This window comes from Cnephaeus nilssonii, assembly GCF_951640355.1.
Source record: "Cnephaeus nilssonii genome assembly, chromosome: 10".
In the NCBI taxonomy this organism is placed as follows: domain Eukaryota; kingdom Metazoa; phylum Chordata; class Mammalia; order Chiroptera; family Vespertilionidae; genus Cnephaeus; species Cnephaeus nilssonii.
This window is the reverse complement of record NC_137081.1, coordinates 56,341,639-56,361,563: the sequence shown is the minus strand read 5'-3', so window position 1 is coordinate 56,361,563 and position 19,925 is coordinate 56,341,639. Positions and strand designations below refer to the sequence as shown.

Below are 19,925 nucleotides of genomic sequence, written 5' to 3'. Positions count from 1 at the left end.
TTCCCTGTCTCCTCCCCAAACTTGGATGTGATCACTTTTAAAATATTTGCTCATGTGATGAAAAATGGCATGTCATTGTTGATTTTTTTCTCCTTATGAGTGAAATTGAGCAGTTTTGTTCTGATATTTTGATTAGCATTTACATTTCATATTAGATGACTTTGCTTATTCATATCCTTTGTCTGTTTTACTGTGGTTTTAAAAATTTGTTTATATGGGATTTAAAATGTCTGTTGTGTTCTGTGTTACATATTTACTTTTTTGTCACTTAACTTTGCATGATCTTTGCATATAAAGTTCTATTTTTATTTAGTTAGATATGTTTATCTTTTACCCCTTACGATTTGAGGTTTTTTGTATTTTTTAAGGAGATCTATATCATCCTAAGGTTATAAAAATATTCTCCTATATAGGTCATCTTATATATTTTGGGATTTTCTCTCCATTTATTATAGAACATATGTGTGTGCATGGTTTGAGGTAGTAATCTAGCTTTATTTCTCTAATTATGCCAGGAGTTCTTTTCCCGTGAATGAAATTCTACTTTTGTCATAATTAGTATGTTCCCATATATACTAGCATCTGGTTCTTTAATTCTTATTACATTTCAGGGCTTTCTTTGATTTAGGAAGAGAGTTTTAAAACAGTAATATCGATTACAATTCTAAATATAACCTTCAGGAATAGAAAATAAGACAACCTGCTTTTTTTTTTTTCTTTTAGCTTCCTGTAATGGAAAGAGCAACAATTTAGAATTTCATCTCCTGTTCTTCACTTGATAATGGTGTGACCTTGAGCAAGTCGTTTATTTTGCCTCTCCCACCCTGTGATAGCTCAACTCATTAGCAACCTGAACTGAACTTTTGTAGAATTAGAGAAAAAATATGAACAGTGCCTGGCATTCATTCAGTGGTACTATTTTTATTAGTGTATGACCTAACACAAAATAAGAAAGTAAGACATTTGATATCAAATTATACCTGTTCCAAACATAAGCAGGTATATTTCTTCATGAAATATATATTGTGTGCAAGAAAAAAAGAATTCCAAATGTGGTGATTTAAAGATTCCTTCAGATGAGTAAATTAGTCTGAACAATGAAAAACAAAAATAACACAATATATTCAAATCTGGAACTTCTTTTTTTTTTTTTTTCCTACTGAGTTAAATAGGCCTAGCGCAAGCAAAAAAGCATTATTTAGTTGGTCTGCTTTTTTTAGGTAAGTAGGGAAAATACAGCTATTAAATAAGGGTAACAAAGAGTAAATTAAAATTGCTTTGATATATAGCTAACCAGTGGAGGCAGCTGGGTGTTAGGGGAGAAAGCAGACTCAGAGAAAAACAGGGATATTAAATATAGCAGCAGTTGTGGACCTGCAGACCGGATGGACGTGAGTCTGGATGCAAACACTGAGGCTGGACTCAGCCTGTAGCTAGCTCCAGTTCTGTCCTAAGGCTTTAATGCCTTTTGCAGGTTAGACATGCCCTATGTTTATCAATAATACAGTGGATTTTCTTACCCTTATTTCTCAAGAATCCCAGGTCAATCTGGAGGTTTATTTAAAAAGGAATGGTTAAGTTAGTAAAACCATACAGATAAAATGTAAAATTAAAAAATTAAGAGGACAAAATTGAAAACCTCTTATACCTCTTGAGCTAGATAACAAGTCTTCACAAGGAACCATTTAAGTGTCTAAGGTACAACTTACCAGGGGTGCATTGTAATTCCAGTAATACCACCCTCTCCACCCCATGCACTTTAGCTATAAAATATCTGCAAAAACAGAAAAACAACTGTAGAAGTAAGCAGAGTAATTTTATGAGTATAAGAAAAGATGGTATTTGTTTTCTTTTCTCATTACATTTCATTGAATTACTAACCAAACCTTTATCATTTAAGAAATTAGCCTCTTATTCCCTAGTGCTGTTTATTAGACCTACTGAGGAAGATTAAACTTAGCCTTGTTTTTGTTTTCCTTATCATTTTTACATTTTTTGCCTGTTTGCAAGAACTAGTCTACATAGAGGAAGGGGGAGCTTGGTCATTTATTTATCTCAGTTTTCCATTCCAGGAAATAATAATTTATATGCATTATTATAATCTGTGCAGTCAATTAACTCCCAAATAAGCACATTAGGTGATATGCATTGTTGGTCTTACTAATTTTGAAATATGTATGTACTGGAAAACCAGATAAATTGTTAATATTAAGCCACCATTATTTTTTATAATTTCTTAATGAATTTAAAAATAATGGCTAATCAAATATTTAAGATATTTTAAAGAAAATCTTCTTGTGTTTTGACATTAATTCTACCGAGTAACTACCTTGTTGTAAAATGACAGCCGTAGTTGTCATTGACTCCTGCAATGGACACTGTCTTCAAGCCTCTGTTTTTTATGTTGTAAATCTTTTCCTCAATATTTATTTGACTACTAGGACTTCTTTAAATAAACATAATTAGTAAAATCTCATCTAATAGCAAACAACTAGAATTATTTATATTAATGTACATATATTCATCACATATATAGCACATAAATGTGATGAATCTACATGCACACTTTCTACTTATTGAAAGAAAGGTTAAATGAAAATAAGAGAAGGCATCGTTAGTTCAACAATTTAAAATGTCATTGTGTTGGCGGTGGTGAGACCACTGCCAGGTGTTAGAACTGTGGGGTCAGACCTGACCTTGGTTCCGTAACCTCAGTACTTGAGTTCTGGCTAGGAAAGAATTCAGAGGTGAGACTCAAACTACTATGTGTACCAGTTAATAATGCAAATTTTTTTCAATAGATGGAGTTAAACGTATGTTGATATATATGCGATTTGATATGTATGCTATTTTGTTGTATTAACAGCAAGCTTCAAAACTTCATATGTCAAATTTTCTGAAGATGTTAACATCATAGATATTTTTACGTTTAAAAATGTCCATTTTCGTGCCAGAAAAAGAGCATTTGTGGGAAGTTTTAATTCATTACTTTATATTGAAGAAAAGTTTTCATATACTTCAGAAAGCTTATGGTGAACATGCTTCATCTCAAGATACTTGTGAATGCTGGTTTAAACGCTTTAAAAGTGATGATTTAGATATGAAAGACAAAGAACGTCCAGGTCAACCGAAAAAGTTTGAAGAACAACATTTACAAGCATTATTGGATGAAGATGCATGTCAAACTCAAAAACAACTTGCAGAAAGATTGAACATTGCTCAGCAAACAATTTTCAATCGTTTACAAGCAATGGGAAAGATTTTAAAGGAAGGAAAATGGGTGCCACATCAACTCAACGAAAGACAAATGGAAAACCGAAAAGTCATCAGTAAAATGTTGCTTCAACAGCACAAAAGTCTTTTTTTGCATTGAATTGTGACTGGCGATGAAAAGTGGATTTATTTTGAGAATCCCAAACACACAAAATCATGGGTGGATCCAGGTCAACCTTCAACATCAATTGCAAGGCCAACTCGCTTTGGAAAGAAGACAATGCTCTACGTTTGGTGGGATCAGGAAGGTGTGGTGTATTATGAGCTTCTAAAACCAGGTGAAACCATTAATTCTGATCACTACTGACAACAAATAATCAATTTGAACCTCGCTTTGATCATGAAACGACCAGAATGTGCCTGAAGACATGGCAAAGTAATTTTGCTTCATGATGACACACCATCACACACTTCAAAAACAGTTAGACACGTTAAAAGATCTTGCCTGAGAAGTATTAACCCACCCACCATATTCACGAGACCTTGCTCCTTCAGATTACCACTTGTTCTGATCGATGGCACATGCCCTTTCTGAGCAGCACTTCAAAACGTGCGAAGAAGTTGAAAATTGGGTCTCTGAATGGTTTGCCTCAAAACAAGAAAAGTTCTATTGGGACAGTATCCACAAATTACCTGAAAGATGGGGGAAATGTGTAGCTAGTGATGGACATTACTTTGAATAAAAACACTTTTGATGTTTCTCTTCAAATTACCGTGTTTTCTTTGATTACAAAATCCGCATTATTAACTGGTACACCTAGTATAAGAGACGGTATATTTAGAAAGTCACAGAGGTAGAAGAATTGAGCAGTAGAAGAAATGGGCTCTAGAGGTAATGTCCCTTGGGAGGGGAGAGAAAGGCGCAGGCCTGCTCCAAGAAGGGAGAGGTGGATGCGTCCTGTGTCTTAAAGGCTTTTAATGGTGGAGATTTTAAGGAAGGTCTCAGGGAAAGGATCTCAATAGAATATTCATCAGCTTCCGAGGTGTGTCCTTTCAGTATTGTGGTCTCACTGTTAGACACCAAGTCAGGGGGTCATTACTCAATGCAGCTGGTCCTGATGTCAGTCCTGGTGTTGCTTGTCTGGTTTTGATGCTTTTCTGGGCCTGGAGCTGAAGCACAACTGAGGCCCTGATGCATTTGATGTGCGTCAGAACCTCATTGTCCTGTAGCTTAATGCTAAGGGGCTACTCTCAGGCACCTTGTTCGTTCCCCCTCTAAGGGGTCTAATCCACATGACTAGCAACCTGCCAGGGAAGGAAAGGTCAAGGGAGGGTCTGAGCCACATGACCAGCTACGTGAAGGATCGGGCCTAAACTGCATGCAAGGAGAGGAAAGGTCACCCTGCGGGCAAGGTCCTTGTTTTCCCAGTTTTGCCCATTGCTAGGCCCCCAGGGTTTTCTGCCCTGGTAACCTTCTGTACCTGGCTTATTGTTCTTGCTCTGCTCCTGTCTGTCTAGCTGCCTACCACATTTGGACTGGTAGACAGGTTTTCAAAAATGACATGCCAAAGCGGGGAAACTCCTGAGTTTCTGATAAGCAGGATAAGATGCCTGAGAGATCAGGGAATATGGCAAGTGGAAACAGGTATAAGCAGTTGGGGGGGGGGGGGTTGGTGGAGCAGTGTCATAGGATAAGTCTATTAACAGCAATAAGCCACATACCACTGAAATTATTCACACCTTATTTATTATTTTTAAAAAACCTTATTTGTCTGTAGCATTATAAATAATATGAAATCCTGAGAGAGCTAATTTGTTTAAAGAGCAGTCAGCAAAATTTTGGGAAACTCAGCGTCTAGTACTAGCTCTGCCTCCACATCTCTCTCTGACTTTAAATAAAAGTTGAACTTCCTTTTTTTGTACCATTGACTTTTAATTTTCCTTACCTACATGGTAAGGATATTATTATTATTATTATTGGTGGCCTGGTGCACAAAATTCGTGTACGGGGGCGGGAAGTCCCTCTGTCCAGCCTGCACCTTTTCCAATCTGGGACCCCTCGGGAGATGTCCCACAGGGATTGGGCCTAAACCATCAGTCGGACATCCCGCTTGCAATCCGGGACTGCTGGCTCCTAACCACTCACCTGCCTGCCAGTCTGCTTGCCCCCATCTGCCCCCCCCCCAATGCGCCCCCCCCCACCGGCCTGCTCGCCCCCAACTGCCCTCCCCTGCTGGCCTGATCGCCTCCCAAATGCCCTCCCCTGCTGACCTGATCGCCCCTAACCACCTCTGCCTCGGCCCCACCACCATGGCTTTGTACGGAAGGACGTCTGGAAGGTCTCCTGGTCTAATTAACATATTACCCTTTTATTAGCAGACCCTTTAGCATTTCTTGCATTACTGGTTTGGTGGTAATAAACTCCCTTAGTCCTTTTTTGTCTGTGAAGCTCCTGATTTCACCCTCAATTTTGATTGATAGCCTTGCTGGGTACAGTATTCTTGGATTCAGACCCTTCCTTTGCATGACTTTGTATATTTCATTCCATTCCCTTCTGGCCTTATGTGTTTCTGTTGAGAAATCAGTCGCTAGTCTGATGGGGGATCCTTTGTAGGTAACTTTCTGTCTCTCTCTGTCAGCTTTTAAGATTCTTACTTTGTCGTTGGTGTTTGCCAATTTAATTATAATGTGCCTCGGCGTCGGTCTTTTGGGGTTCATTTTCTTTGGGAATCTGAGATTCTTGGGACTTGTGTGAGTTTTTTCTTCCCTATATTAGGGACGTTTTCTGTCATTATTTCTTCAAACAGGTTTTCTATTCCTTGCTCAGTTTCCTCTCCTTCTGGCACTCCCATTATACAGATGTTGTTTCGTTTCATGTTGTCCCAAAGTTCTCCTATTTTTTAAGTTTTTTTTTTGTGTGTGTGTGTGTGTGTGTGTGTGTGTGTGTGTGTGTGTTTTTTACATGCTGCTCTGCTTGGGTATTTTTTCCTACCTTGTCTTGTAGCTCACTGGTGTGGTCCTCTGCTTCTTCTACTCTACTGTTGATGCTTTCCATTGAATTCTTTATTGCAGTGATGTCATTTTTCATTTCTTCTTAGTTCTTCATTTCCTCTTGGTTCTTACACATATTGTTGAATTTGTCTTCCAACCTTTTCAGCTACCTTTTGACCATTTCTCTGAATTCTTTCTCTGACATATTGCTTGCCTCCATTTTGTTAACTTCCTTTTCTGGTGATGCCTCCTTTTCTTTCGTATGCAGGCTCTTTCTTTGTCTCCCCATGATCTCTCCTCTCCAGGTGTCTGGTTATGTAGCTCTCTCTCTCCTGTGTTGACTGAAAGGCACAAAATACAATACAACAAGGCACAACACACAAGGCACTGAACACGAATGCATTCACGATACTTTCTCTGGGTGAAATCTGACCTTTCCATGAGACGGTGCAGAGCTCATTCGAGTCCACGTGTTTGCATTGCTTGAGACCTGGTGTTTGTGGGTTTGCTGCTGGTCCCTGGGTGTAGTGGTTGTAGGGTCCCAGGAGGTATCCGATTCTTCCCGATTGAAGGTAAGGCTAGGCTTCTGATCACAGCCACTCTCCCCTTCAAGATGGCACGGTCTCTGCGGCATAGTCAGTCGCTCCGGGAGAGATTTCAGCAGCAGTGGAGGCTTCCCGATCAGGGGATCCTGGTCCGGCAGTCCCCAACAGTCCCTTGGAATATAGCTGTCCCTCATAATATAGCTCTCCCTCACTCACAAATAGACACTTTCCGTATGTCCACACACTCTCCTTTCGTTCTCTCACTCACACACTATCTTCCAGCCTGACTTCCAGTCGGCAGCCATCTTCTTCTTTTCTCCACCAACCTTTTGATGAACTTCTTGCATTTATGACCTGCTGGAATTAGCCCCCAGCAATATGATTTCAAATCTCAGTTTTGAATGACTTTCGGAAAGTCAGACCTCTGGAAGGTTATAACCCTTACCACCTTGAAAGCTGATTGGAGAGTTAATGAAGTAATGCATAAAAAGAATTTAACAGAGATCCTAAAGCCCAGTAAACCTCAAAAAGGATAGATATTATTGGTGGGTAGTATTCAACAGATTTATCTGGAAGGTAAATAACCTTATTTAGGGGTTATTGCAGTAATCTGAAGTTAACATGACTCTGAATTAGGGTAACAATGGCAAAGACTGGTGAGGAAGTAAATGGATTGATTCAACCAGTGTTAGCTAGGTAAAGTAACAGAATTTGGGAAACCGTTTAGTGTGTGAGGAATGGCGAATAAGGAAAGGGAGGAAATAATGGAAGGATGATAACGCAGTTTGATCCTGAGTCAAAGGAATGATGGTTCCATTAGGACAGTGATTCTGGAACTGAGGTGTGAATGAGAACCCCTGAGGGATGGGTGCAAGTACAGGTGGCTGGACCCAATCCCTTTGGATTGAAGGAAGTTCCAAGCTGATGGTAATGCTGTGACTTGGGGCCCACACTTTGAGAACCACTGCAGTGAGAAAATATAAAACAGGGGTCCTCAAACATTTTAAACAGGGGGCCAGTTCACTGTCCCTCAGACCGTTGGAGGGCCGGACTATAGTTTAAAAAAAAACTATGAACAAATTCCAATGCACACTGCACGTATCTTATTTTGAAGTAAAAAAACAAAACGGCAAAAACACGCGCGTGTGCCCCGCGGGCCGTAGTTTGAGGATGCCTGATATAAAACATAGGAGGGTGTGCTCAGTAGTTACTTAGCAGATAACCATTGATAACACGGGGTTTGAATCTGATTAGATATAGTGAATTTGGACTAGTGGAATGTCACTAGTGTACATGAACCTAGGTGATGGTCAGAGAACTCTTGAGACACTGAAGAGCTAAAAGCATTGAGTTACTATTGAGTAGACAATATTTTAAAAAGACATTCATAGTGCTGTAGGAAAAGCTCAGGCATTTATTTATTTATTGTTTACCTGGACATTTCGCATGTGGCTGTAATAAAAAAGCTTTCCTTGTGTGTTTTAATGTAAACTTCTCTTCCTTTATTTTGATTTCCTAATAAAGGAGCTTTCGTGATGAAGTTACAGTTAAGAGCCTGAGCTTTAGAATACAAATTTAGAGCATCTGTCAGGCATTGCTCTTTATTTCTCTGCGTCATTAAAACTGAATGAAGATAAAGCTAGAACCGGGTGCAATCCTGTGTGGTTTGGAAGTAGGATAAAACAGTAATGAACTTAAAATTGTTCATCTCCTATTAGAATTTTAACTAGCAAACAATTTGGTAGTTGGACCTTGTATTTTTCTTTTATCTCAGGCAAAATCTAAATGTACTATAAGAAGCAGTGGGCATAGTGAAAAGCCATGAATCCTGCAGAGGTATCCTAGTAACATGCACTGATGTCCTGGGAGTGGTGTGAGGTCAGCAGTTAAACTTCCATTTGAAAGTTAACCCTTTGTGGTGCTCTGCCGTATTCAGAAAGTGTTTGGACAAAAGTGATTAAAATTTTGTTTGTCATTGCATTAAAAATATTTTAAATGTGGAATGCATTGTAGTACCCCTTAGTTCAACCATCTGTAAGTACATTAAGTGAGCTTGATTTTCCAGTATTGCCTAAGTTGTGTTCTGCAAGGCAGTATTGTTTCTTGATATGTTTATAGTTGTTCCTTGAAAAAGAAAATTGTGCTTAGTTTAAGTGGGTAAAAGAATTGCTAGGTTAAATAATTTTAAGCTAATTTCCTATTGGTAGATTTATCAGGACTTTTAATGTCCTAAGAGTTCAAGATTTGGAATCTTCTAGGCAGCATTTCCCAAACCTACATGACCCAGAACCTCTTCCTGTGGGACAGATTGGTGTTTTCAGAACACACTTTAATCGAAGAAGGTAATATTAGTTGTTCCAGCCTTTTTTAGTGTAAATTTCATTTTAACAAAGGGAACTAGTCAGTACAAAGGATATACATCATATGCCTGGCATTTTAAAATTAATTGTGAATGATTTAGAGACTGCCAAGTAGACCTAGTGAAGATTTATCAGTTACTAAGTACACTGTGATAGAAAGTCAGGACATTTGGCCACCTACCTTTACACCGGCTGGTTATCCTAAGGCTGAGAAGTTCAAGGACACTTTGGAATGGCTGCTTTGATTTTAGTAACAGACTAGTTTAGAGAATGGTATTTTGGATGTTCTTGAAAATTTTTTATTGCTCTTAAATATTCATTTTAAAAATTGTTTCCTATTCCTGGTTCAAGAGTCTTAAAGATATGATCGTGACCATAATTTACTCATCTTTTGAATGTGGGAAAGAAGGGGAAAATGCTATAGTGTATTTGTCCTGAGATGAGGACATGCCCTGCACAATGCTGTATACCTTAAAAAATCTAACATTATAACTGACTAGAGGCCTGGTGCACTTGGGGGCGTCCCTCAGCCCGGCCTGCGCCCTCTCGCAGTCCGGGAGCCCTCTGGGGATGTCCATCTGAGCTAGCCCTAGGGAAATGTCTCTTTCTGAGAGTTTACACCTATGATGGCCAATAAACATATTGAAAAGATGAAAAGGTGAAAGATGTTGGTTGTCAGGGAAATACAAAATAAAACAAATACAAGATAGCATTATGTATCAATCAGATTACGCCCCCCCCCCCAAAAAAAAAGAGAGAAAGAAGAAGAAATTTTAGCCCCAAAATACAAACCAATGTCATTGAGAATGTGGAGAAACTAGAACTCTGTCCACCATACAAGGCCATTCAAGGTCATGAAAGTGACACTTTTTCTTCTTTTCTCGTGACCCTCAAACAATATTTAACGGTATATTTACATAAGTCATGAGGTACAAATAAAGAAAAGCTTTCAAATGTGAACTGACTCCATTTTTATAGCACACTAGAGGCCCAATGCATGAAATTCATGCAAGAGTAGGCCTTCCTTCCCCTGGCTGCTGCCACTGACTTCCCTCTGGCACCCGGGACCCAGGCTTCCCTCCGGCCTCTGGCAGGCTCCAGGACCCTGGCTTCCCTGGCAGCCTCGGCTTCATCCAGAAGGATGTCTGGTCTAATTAGCATATTATGCTTTCATTATTATAGGTTAGTAGCCTTAAGTTTCCATCAAAGCTTGTTGATGGTCTTTTTTGCCAGATTTTAAGAGGAAATTATCATATTCTAAATCGTTAATCCATGCTCTTAACATTATTTAATCTACTATTCTCAAAGGAGAGCAAATCTCTGGTCCCCTTATAATTCAGATGCCCAGTTTGGGGATCAGCCTTGGAAATCATTATATGTGTTTTTATATGACTGTCATACTGTCTTATCAGTCAATCTTAGAAGCCAGTGGACACAAAATTGTCAAATATTTATATATCCTATTTATCCATCTTGGTCTCAGTCACACATGAGCGTTCAGTTTATATTCTGTAGTTGTAATATTAATAATTGTGCAACAAAGCATTTACATATTTTTAGCTGTACATAAATGTTCACAGGTATTAGGTAATTGTTAAGATGCCATGCTTCATAGCTTCTTGATGTTCTGCTTTTGGAAGCCTTAATGACATCCTCCTTGTGAGATGTGTGAGCAAATAATGAGTAGAATAGTTTTGATCATTGTAGCCAGTGGTATTCAATAGTATGGGCTCCCTAATATTGAATAATAGGAATATACTGTGGACTTTACGCATTCCATATGAATGTTAAAGGAATTACCCATCTTTTAAATTTAAAAATGTAGCTATGTCATAGGTACATGGGCTCTCTTAAGTGCATAGCTCAACAACTGTAAATGGTGTCTATCACGGTCTCTAGTTGCAAGAAACAGAGACTGACATGGCTAATTGTGCAGAAAGGGGCATTTATGAAGTGGGTATTAGTGAATTCCCAGATTTGTTGCAAAACCTGGAATACAGTCTTGAGACTCAGCTTCCAGGAACAGTGTCCAAATCTCTGCCACAAAATCGGTCAGATAAGGAAGCCACTAACACCGCCACCAAGCATAGAAGTAGTTTGAGTGAAGGTCATTTCCTTTTTAGGAATGTGACCTTGGGACCTCTTGCTGGGAGTGTAGTAAGGAAGTGAAAGAGAAAGTGAGCTTTTTGTGTTTTCGATATCAAAGTCTTGGGTTGAGCACCTGAGTCACAGTCTAGCACAGGCATCCTCAAACTACGGCCCGCGGGCCACATGCGGGTGTTTTGCCATTTTGTTTTTTTACTTCAAAATAAGATATGTGCAGTGTACATAGGAATTTGTTCATAGTTTTTTTAAAACTATAGTCCGGCCCTCCAACGGTCTGAGGGACAGTGAACTGGCCCCCTGTTTAAAAAGTTTGAAGACCCCTGGTCTAGCATCTTGGCAAAGCCAGACTCACCTGTCTTTGCTTCTGAAGGAAGAAATTATGTGGACATTGGTTGCAGCTTGTTCCTTCAAGCAGAAAACTCCCCAACTGTTTTCTGGAAAGGATGCTCAAAAGCTCTTAGGCAGCCACAAACATGATAAAAATCTATTAAAATGGATTTTTTTGTCTCCTAATTTGACAAAACATACCTTAATCTTAACTCTGGCAACTTTTATCCACCCCAAAATGTAGAAAACACTCTAACCTTCGTTCTCTAGTACAGTGGTCACCAACTGGTGGTCCGTGGACCACTGGTGGTCCGTGACGTCCGAAAGGTTGGCGACGGTGCTCTAGTAGCCACTGAACTAAGAACACAGAGTAATGTGATGTCTCAAGGACTGTTTTGTGATTCACGAACAGTCCTTGCCTGGCCTAGCTTGATACAAGTAGCCAGTCTTCTGGGAAGAGGTGCATAATAAACAATTAAAGTCAAATAATTGAAAGGATAGCAGCGTGTCACACAAAAACATACTGTTTAATGACAAAGGAAGACTAAATGTGAAGTAAACAATACAATTTGTCCTTAAAATCAATTATTTTAGCCTGATATTGAATGTTATACAATATTATCTGTCTGGTCTTTTGTGGCTGGACATTTATATAGAACTACGAATAGTTGGGCAGAGGTAGGCAATATCCCACTTACCCACTCTTCATATTGTACAGCATTATGGAGCCAGCTCTTATTTATTCAGGCCCCACTCTATACACCCACACCAATTGGCTCATTAGAAAAGGAATCTCATGATCAAAAAGCAATGAGGAGTTCAGGAACTGTTTCTTAAAAATGATTCTTAGAAGCATTTGTAGAATTTGCAAAGCCAGGGCTGTCAAGTAATTGCACGTTTGCCTGATTCCAGAGGGACTTAATAATATACTTTCCAATTAATTTTTATTTTTGCATGGCTAACAGATACTTGACATATTTTGTCATAAATAATATTTCAGGCCGTTCTCTTTCTGATTAGTTTCTAAGTATAGGCTTTATGTGCCTGGTATTTTGAACTAGCAGTCACTGTCCAATTAAACAACATACACGTGCAGCATTTACTTTGGGTAGACTTATAAGGAGATAATGCATCACAGGGGAGCTTGAGGTGTTACCCGTGATGTTATTTGTGGCTTTGAAGCCTTTGCAGCATACTTGATTTGATGTGTATTATGTTGTATAGCATGGCATACTTTCTATTTATTAAAATTCTTTCAAGGTAACCATGAGATAAGTACCCAAAAAAAGTTAAAATGTTTTCTCCTGTAATAGAACTTCCTTGCCCTCATGATGCAGCATAGAATGAAGAACCTGATTTCTTCAGACAATGTTTCCAGCTTTTTAATATAGTTTTAAATTCTATATTATTGCTCAGACTTTTTTTCCATCCCCTGCATGCAGTGACTCATGAATACATTTGTAGGCAATAGAAAAAGTTTGTTGCTTATTGTAGAGAAATATAGGAAGACTTTTTTCTCTAGGACTGGAATTGTTTTGTGTGTGTGTGTTTTTTTTCCTTAATAATTAAAGGCTTTTCTCAAACATGCTAAAGTGATTCTTATAATGGGAATTTATGTTTTTTAATGCTGTGCTAACATACAGCATGAGGAATATAAAAATGAGCAATTGAGGATGAAGAGCTTGTACTGGTTGCTGAGCCTCGGTTTTAGACACATCAAGTAAGGACCCTGCAACCCTGATGTTTAATCCAGCACAGGAGTAGAAGTGCTGCTTGAGATCTCTGTGAGCACCCAAAAAAGAAAAAAAGAAAAATATCTACGTGTTTTTGATCCCAAACAAAGGTTAATATTCTAGTGCCTTTAAGTTTGAAAAAGCTACAGATCAGTAGCTTATTAGGCTCACAATTCCATCAAAAATGCTAATTTCACAAAGCCATAGTATAGTGTTACGTAATGGATGTTCCTTTGTTTCCTGTGACATACTTTAATTCATATATCTGCCTGAGCAGCAAACCTCAATCCCTTATGTGCCTTTTATTTTCTTGAATCACAGGAGCTTCAGTTTCAGCGACTCACCCGAGAACTGGAGGTGGAAAGGCAGATTGTTGCCAGTCAGCTAGAAAGATGTAGGCTTGGAGCAGAGTCACCAAGCATCGCCAGCACCAGGTACAGGGCCGAAGGCTCAAGTTTTCTCCACACCTTCAAGTCACATGTCTTATTAAGTTGTCCTGGGTGCAGCAAATGATTCTATTAGTGTTGTCACTATGAATTCCTTCTTGAATTTGACACCAAGAATGTCAATTTATTCTAATTTTGAGGAGCCTCTGCAGTATTGATTATACTTCAGTCCTGTGCTTGATATGTTTTATACGACATTGGGAAGCTTTAGTAGCAAAAGCTATGATGCTACATTTAGAAATTTGATTTCTCATGTGTAGATACAGTTAATGGATGCTTTTCACAATTAATTGCTAATTATTGGCAAAGCTAACTAGCTCTGGAAGCCTGGTATTGATTTTTTTAAATTGGGAAATATTTTAAAATGATAACATTTAGTTAGCTTTCGAAAATGTCTTTAATATATTACAATATTGTATAATATTTAAACAATGTTTGCTATTATTTATGAATGTATGCATGACTAGTAAAAGTAAAAATATTTTGGAATGACACCAGTTTAAGACAGTGGTACCTCTAGGGAGTAAGGGAGGAGGAAGCTATCAGGAATTAAGCTATATTAAAATGACCATTTGGAGCAAACATGACAAAATATTAACATGTGTTACATTGATATGTGCATGGCTATTGGATTGTTTTCTGCACTTTAAGTTTTAAAATATTAAATAACTTTAAGGTTACATAGTTGAATTAACTAAATCCATAGGTTTGTTAATAAAATTGTCGGTAATGTGTGTGTCTGGGTGGTTGCTGGGGCTCAGTCAGCGAATGGTGGCTGAATGAATGGGTCCGACAGAAACAAGGAGTTGGGCTGACCAGGGAGAGGCGGAATGCATGCACAAAGATATATACGCTCTCCCACTGTTGTTGTATTGAAGCATCCAGTTGCTTAGTAGTGTCTAGGGTGTGTCCTGAAAGGACCCAGTGATTTGCGAAGTTGGAAAGGTAAAGCTGGCATTTGATTGTGGGGAACTGGGAACCGGGGTCTAAGCTTCACCTCACTTAGGTTTGTAGCGGAGTCCTATTGGAAGTTGCTGTTGCTGTGGTTTTGTGGTTGTTTGTTGTCGGCGGCAGTTATCCTAATAGTGTAGTGTGTAGGTCAGAATGAAGAGAGGCCAGGCAGCAGGAGAGGAGCCTGTTGTGGAATTTTAAAAGTTGTGAGTAAGGTGGGTTTATTCTTTTAGTGAGCTCTGGTTGGAATGATAATTGGTCTACTTTGATTACCCTCATCCCATCTCAGGTTGGATTCTCATGTATTCTCTCTCTCTTTTTTTTTATATATATATATTTTATTGATTTTTTACAGAGAGGAAGGGAGAGGGATAGAGAGTTAGAAACATCGATGAGAGAGAAACATCGATCAGCTGCCTCCTGCACACCCCCTACTGGGGATGTGCCTGCAACCAAGGTACATGCCCTTGACCGGAATCGAACCTGGGACCTTTCAGTCCGCAGGCCGACGCTCTATCCACTGAGCCAAACCGGTTTTGGCTCTCATGTATTCTCAATGCTCCCAATTAAATGCTAAAGCTTCCTTATAGCCTTTCCCAGGTTTCTTCAGGAAAATCATCTCTCTTCATCTGAACTCTTCTAACTATTCCTTTGTGCCTGTATTAATTCTCCTATGAGGGCAAGGCCACCCCTACAGCACAGTGCCTGGTGCTCAGTAGGCAGGCACCCAGCCAAATGTTCATAGAATGAACAGTGAGCCTTAATGAAGTCCAGTGTGTTTTAAGCTCAGGTTTATCTGCCTGATTTCCTGTCTGCTCTCTTCACACCTTTCCATGTGCTTTTCAGTGGACCTTCAGAAGACTACTGGCACAGTTACTCTGCTCTGTGACCACCAGGTTTACACACTGTCAAGGAACTCATCGAAAGCAATGTTAGTGAAGGGAGCATAGGTTTATGTTGTCACTTGAGAGATCTCCCTGTGTACTCCAGTCCTCGTTGTCAGTTTTCCAGGCCTCAACAATTGTCCATCTGGGAACCAGAATCTAAAGATACATAAATTAGCTCTCAGACCAAAGCCCCCTTTCCTGTTAGCCATTTCTGATTTACTCAAAGGAAATTAAAAGTGGGGTTGGTGCTTATAGTCATGAAGCTTCCTGGTTCTTCTTGAATGAAGTGAGTTTAGTCAGCAAAATGGGGCATTTGATCTTTCATTTTGCTTGATTTAGATCCTGTGTCAGAGTTGGTAAGGTGGTCTTTAAGACTTCCTTACTTTTTCTAGTCCAATGATGACATTAATAACTCAAAGAGAAATAAAATTATATTTTCATTTATTTTTGCAATTATCCAGAGTTGTCCAAGCTTGCCATTATCGGGCGCATCCAGAGAATAAGAAGGAGCAGTGGCATGAGATGCTACATGACAAATGACCCTGTCATGTGCTAAAGAACGTATTGCGGAGCCCTCTGCGTAACAGGTGGCTCCTAAGTGAGCAATTGTGTTTCTTCACATTTGTGATACCAAAGATGGAATTTTTAACCCAATGCCATGAGATGTTCCCATTTTCTAGATGGAGAAACTGGGCCTCTGTATGTTATTATTTAGGAAGTGTCCTAAAAAATGAACCCCACATTTACCACTTGCAAATGTACTTTAAAAAAACCTTAATGATTAAAGTGATAGCTTGGTTTTCTATTAATGACTCTTTGGGAGTAGTAATTTCTAAATAAGGTAGTAAAAGCCCCATTTCTGATATGATTTTTGCATTTGTTTTATTTACTGCAAAACATTACACCACAAACAATATCAATATGTAATGATCCTTAATGTGCAATAGATGGAGCCTGTATCCAAAGATGATGTATGTATTAGACCCAAAATTACCATGCTAACTCTGAAAACCCTGAAGGTGAGCTATGGGATTAGTTAATAGAGAAGTTACAGACTTTTTGCTGTTATACCAAGTATACTATAGTTACCTGTGCATTTAATAGTTATGTATGTATTTAACAGATTAAATGTATTGAAGGTAGGCTATAAAAATAGTTAATAGAGAAGTTATATCCTTTCTGCACTTATACTGAGTACCATATAGTTATTTATGTATTTAATATTTCACCCCATTTAAAGTAGGCTCTGGGATCAGTTAATAGAGAAGATAGTATTCTGCATTTGTTTTGAGTATGCTATACTTATGTATTTGGTATTTCACCTTATTGAAGGTAGGCTATAGAATCAGTTCATTGAAAAGTTACAACCTTTCTGTATTTGTACTATATTTCACCTCATTCCAAAAGTATTTGAAACAGCTTTTAAAAAAATATGAAAACCAAAACTGGAGTGAGGAAATTTAGAGCAAAGGGAAGATATAGATTAAAAAATAAGATGAAGCCAAGGTTAAAATTGTATGCAAAATATATTTTGTTAACATTCCATGCATTTGCTAAAAGTATATACAAAGGGAACCACTTTGGGTCTAAGTGTACTGGTAGCCATGCTAAAGAGAGAAACACTAATGAATTACATGATTCAAAGTGTTTAGAAGATAAAAACCCAAGTTGCTCAGCTGGATCTACTGTTCCTGGGTCTTAGACATGAGTGTTTTCTCTTGTGAATTACCTTTGAGAGACCACTATGTGGTGAGGTCAACAGCACAGATAGAAGTTTACCTCTCTTGATTACAAAATCACACTCATTGGGCATCTTCTTCCATTGCTGAATCTATATATATAAACGCCTAAGTGACCGTCGCAACCAAAACAACCGGACGACTGAACAGGCTGCATGGGGCGACCAGACCGGCCGGGGGGTTAGTGAGGGACGACCAAATGACTGAGCAGCAGACTGCATAGGGCGACCAGGTCGGCAGGGGGGGGCAGTTAGGGGTGATCAGGCCAGCAAGGGGGGCAGTGAGGGGTGACCAGGCTGGCGGGGGCGGGGGAGAGGGCAGTAAGAGGCGACCAGGCCGGCGGGGGGTGGGGGGGGTGGCTGTTGGGGGCGACCAGACTGGCAGGGGAGGGCAGTTAGGGGTGATCAGGCAGGTGAGCAGTTAGGAGCCAGTGGTCCCGGATTGTGAGAGGGATGTCCGACTGCCGGTTTAGGCTCGATCCCCACCATCAGGCCTAAACCGGCAGTTGGACATCCCCTGAGGGGTTCCGGATTGGAGAGGATGAAGGCAGGGCTGAGGGGGGACACGCCCCCCCCCCCGCACGAATTTTGTGCACCAGGCCTCTAGTAGAATATAAATGGCTGGAATGGCCCCTTAGCTGAAAGTAATTCTCCAGGAGACCAATTCTGACACTTCAGTTTTTGCTCAAGGATGGCATTTAGTGTATATAGATGGATGGGTCAATTTCAGGTCCTCCAAGCCTTTTAGATTCATGGGCGGCAATGGGTGCCAAGATGTGAGATGTCCTGTGTTGCAGGTCACTGTACAGGTGTACAGTGTGCATGCTTTAGCAAGGTGTGCATGCTTTATATACCAATACTTAATATACCAATACAGTGTGCATGCTTTAGCAAGGTGTGCATGCTTTATATACCAATGCTTTATATACCAAGCTAACCTCAGGAGAATCTCAGCACAATTACCTTGGAAGGAAATATACCCTTTAAGCCTCTTGCCTCCCATGGGCTAAGCAACAACCTTCACATCTAAGTTTTGATAAACGTGGGATTTATTCTTTTTCCTTTTGCAATATCATCAATGCGATATTGTTTTCACATTAGTCTAGTTTAGATGTCACTGGATGAGGTGACAGGAAGTGGACTCAGTAGCCCACAGTGAGGAGCCCACCAGCTTACCCTGGGCCTTCCTCTGCCCACCCACACTCCAAGGGCATGGAGGAGGGGGCAAGAGTGGCCAAAGCAGGAGTCTTATTCTGTTTCTTGGTGTGTGGGGGCGCAGGGGGACGTGTTTTTACTGACTGGAGTTAAATAATGCTGATTTTAGACTATTTGTTAAATTCAAGAAAGTATAAAGAGGAAAATCCATAATGCTATCATTCAGAGATAATCGCTTTATTTTTAAGTCAGGTTTATTGCAGTGTAACTTAGAGCAAAAATCACTCTTTGTGGCATACAGTGTAATGATTTTGACATGAGTTTTGGCATGTAGTTATATAACCATCACCACAATGAGCATACAGAATATTTCTATTAACCTCCAAAGAGAAGCAGCCACTTTTAAAAGTTTGCTACACATCATTTTCTTCAATTTTTTTAAAAACATGGGTTTGAGGTATATACTGTGGTTAACATTTTATCTTGTTTCTGAAGTCCCACTTTGATACCAGGCCTAACTTTTAATGGCTCCCCTCTGCCTGAGAAATTCCCAAAAGGACAATTAGTTTGGGGCCGGATCACCCTAAGAATGCTAATTTAGCAGTGGTTAGAGATCATACAGCCTTCCAGTGGCAAAGCTGCACGCTGCAGGTGGAACACTTGGCCAGGGAAATGCTGAAGGTGAATGTCGCCTCCAGTATACTAGGTATGGTCTGTGCTGTATGCTTCATGCAAGCAGAGAAATTGCATTCATGGATCAGCTTTTTGGATACCAAAACTGTAGAAAGAGAAGAAAATACAGTTTGAATTGTAGAGTTAGTAAATGAAAATGTCATCTTCGAATTTAAGAAACTGTCTCTGAGATTTTATTGTACAGAATTTCAAAACTATTCATTATTGTAGACTTGGACTCTTACCCAGAAACTGAGAAACTATACTCTCAGTTACTTCTGGATAAGTTGTAGATGGTGAAAGAGGAAGTTTACTTCTTTGGCGTGTCTAAATTGGTTCCACGTATTTTATCTTGTACATCATAGCCTGTCTTCTCATTAAGATAGAGCACTAACTTTCCATTTATATTGAAGCCCAAAAGAGATACTTAGAAAGTAGACCACTTATTAATTGTAGAAATTATTAAATGTTAATGGACACTGTTAGAATTGATTTTTGTGCATTAGTTAGAGTTGGATTACCCCATTTTGGAAGCAGTTGGTCCCTTCACATTGTCCATCCATTAACTGGCTTCTACTGATGTTAGAAAGTTACTCTGGACCCTGAGAAAAATGCTGTTTACATCATCCGAGTGAGGGGGAAATGGTTGGCAATACTGAAGTTGATTAACTTAACACTCTTCCTAAGGTTATCTCTCCCTTTTCAGTTAGCTTAATTAAAGCCCTACTAAAATAGAATTCTTTATGGTTTTCGAAAAGTCATACAATTTTGACAAATAGTCTTCTTATTGCCACTTAAGAA

The 19,925-nt window shown here is 39.3% G+C and overlaps 1 protein-coding gene across 12 annotated transcripts in view; it reads left to right on the top strand.

Moving 5' to 3' along the window:
- Positions 1–19,925, top strand: part of PKP4 (plakophilin 4) — a 237,556-nt gene that overhangs the window by 117,147 nt on the left and 100,484 nt on the right. For 11 of the 12 annotated variants that reach the window (XM_079782903.1, XM_079782896.1, XM_079782901.1 and 8 more), the window contains exon 3: positions 13,597–13,709. The exons of the other annotated variant lie outside the window; for it this stretch is intronic. In XM_079782903.1, coding sequence (XP_079639029.1) covers positions 13,597–13,709 — 113 coding nt within the window. The remainder of the gene's footprint in view (positions 1–13,596; positions 13,710–19,925) is intronic. 12 annotated transcript variants of the gene reach the window in all.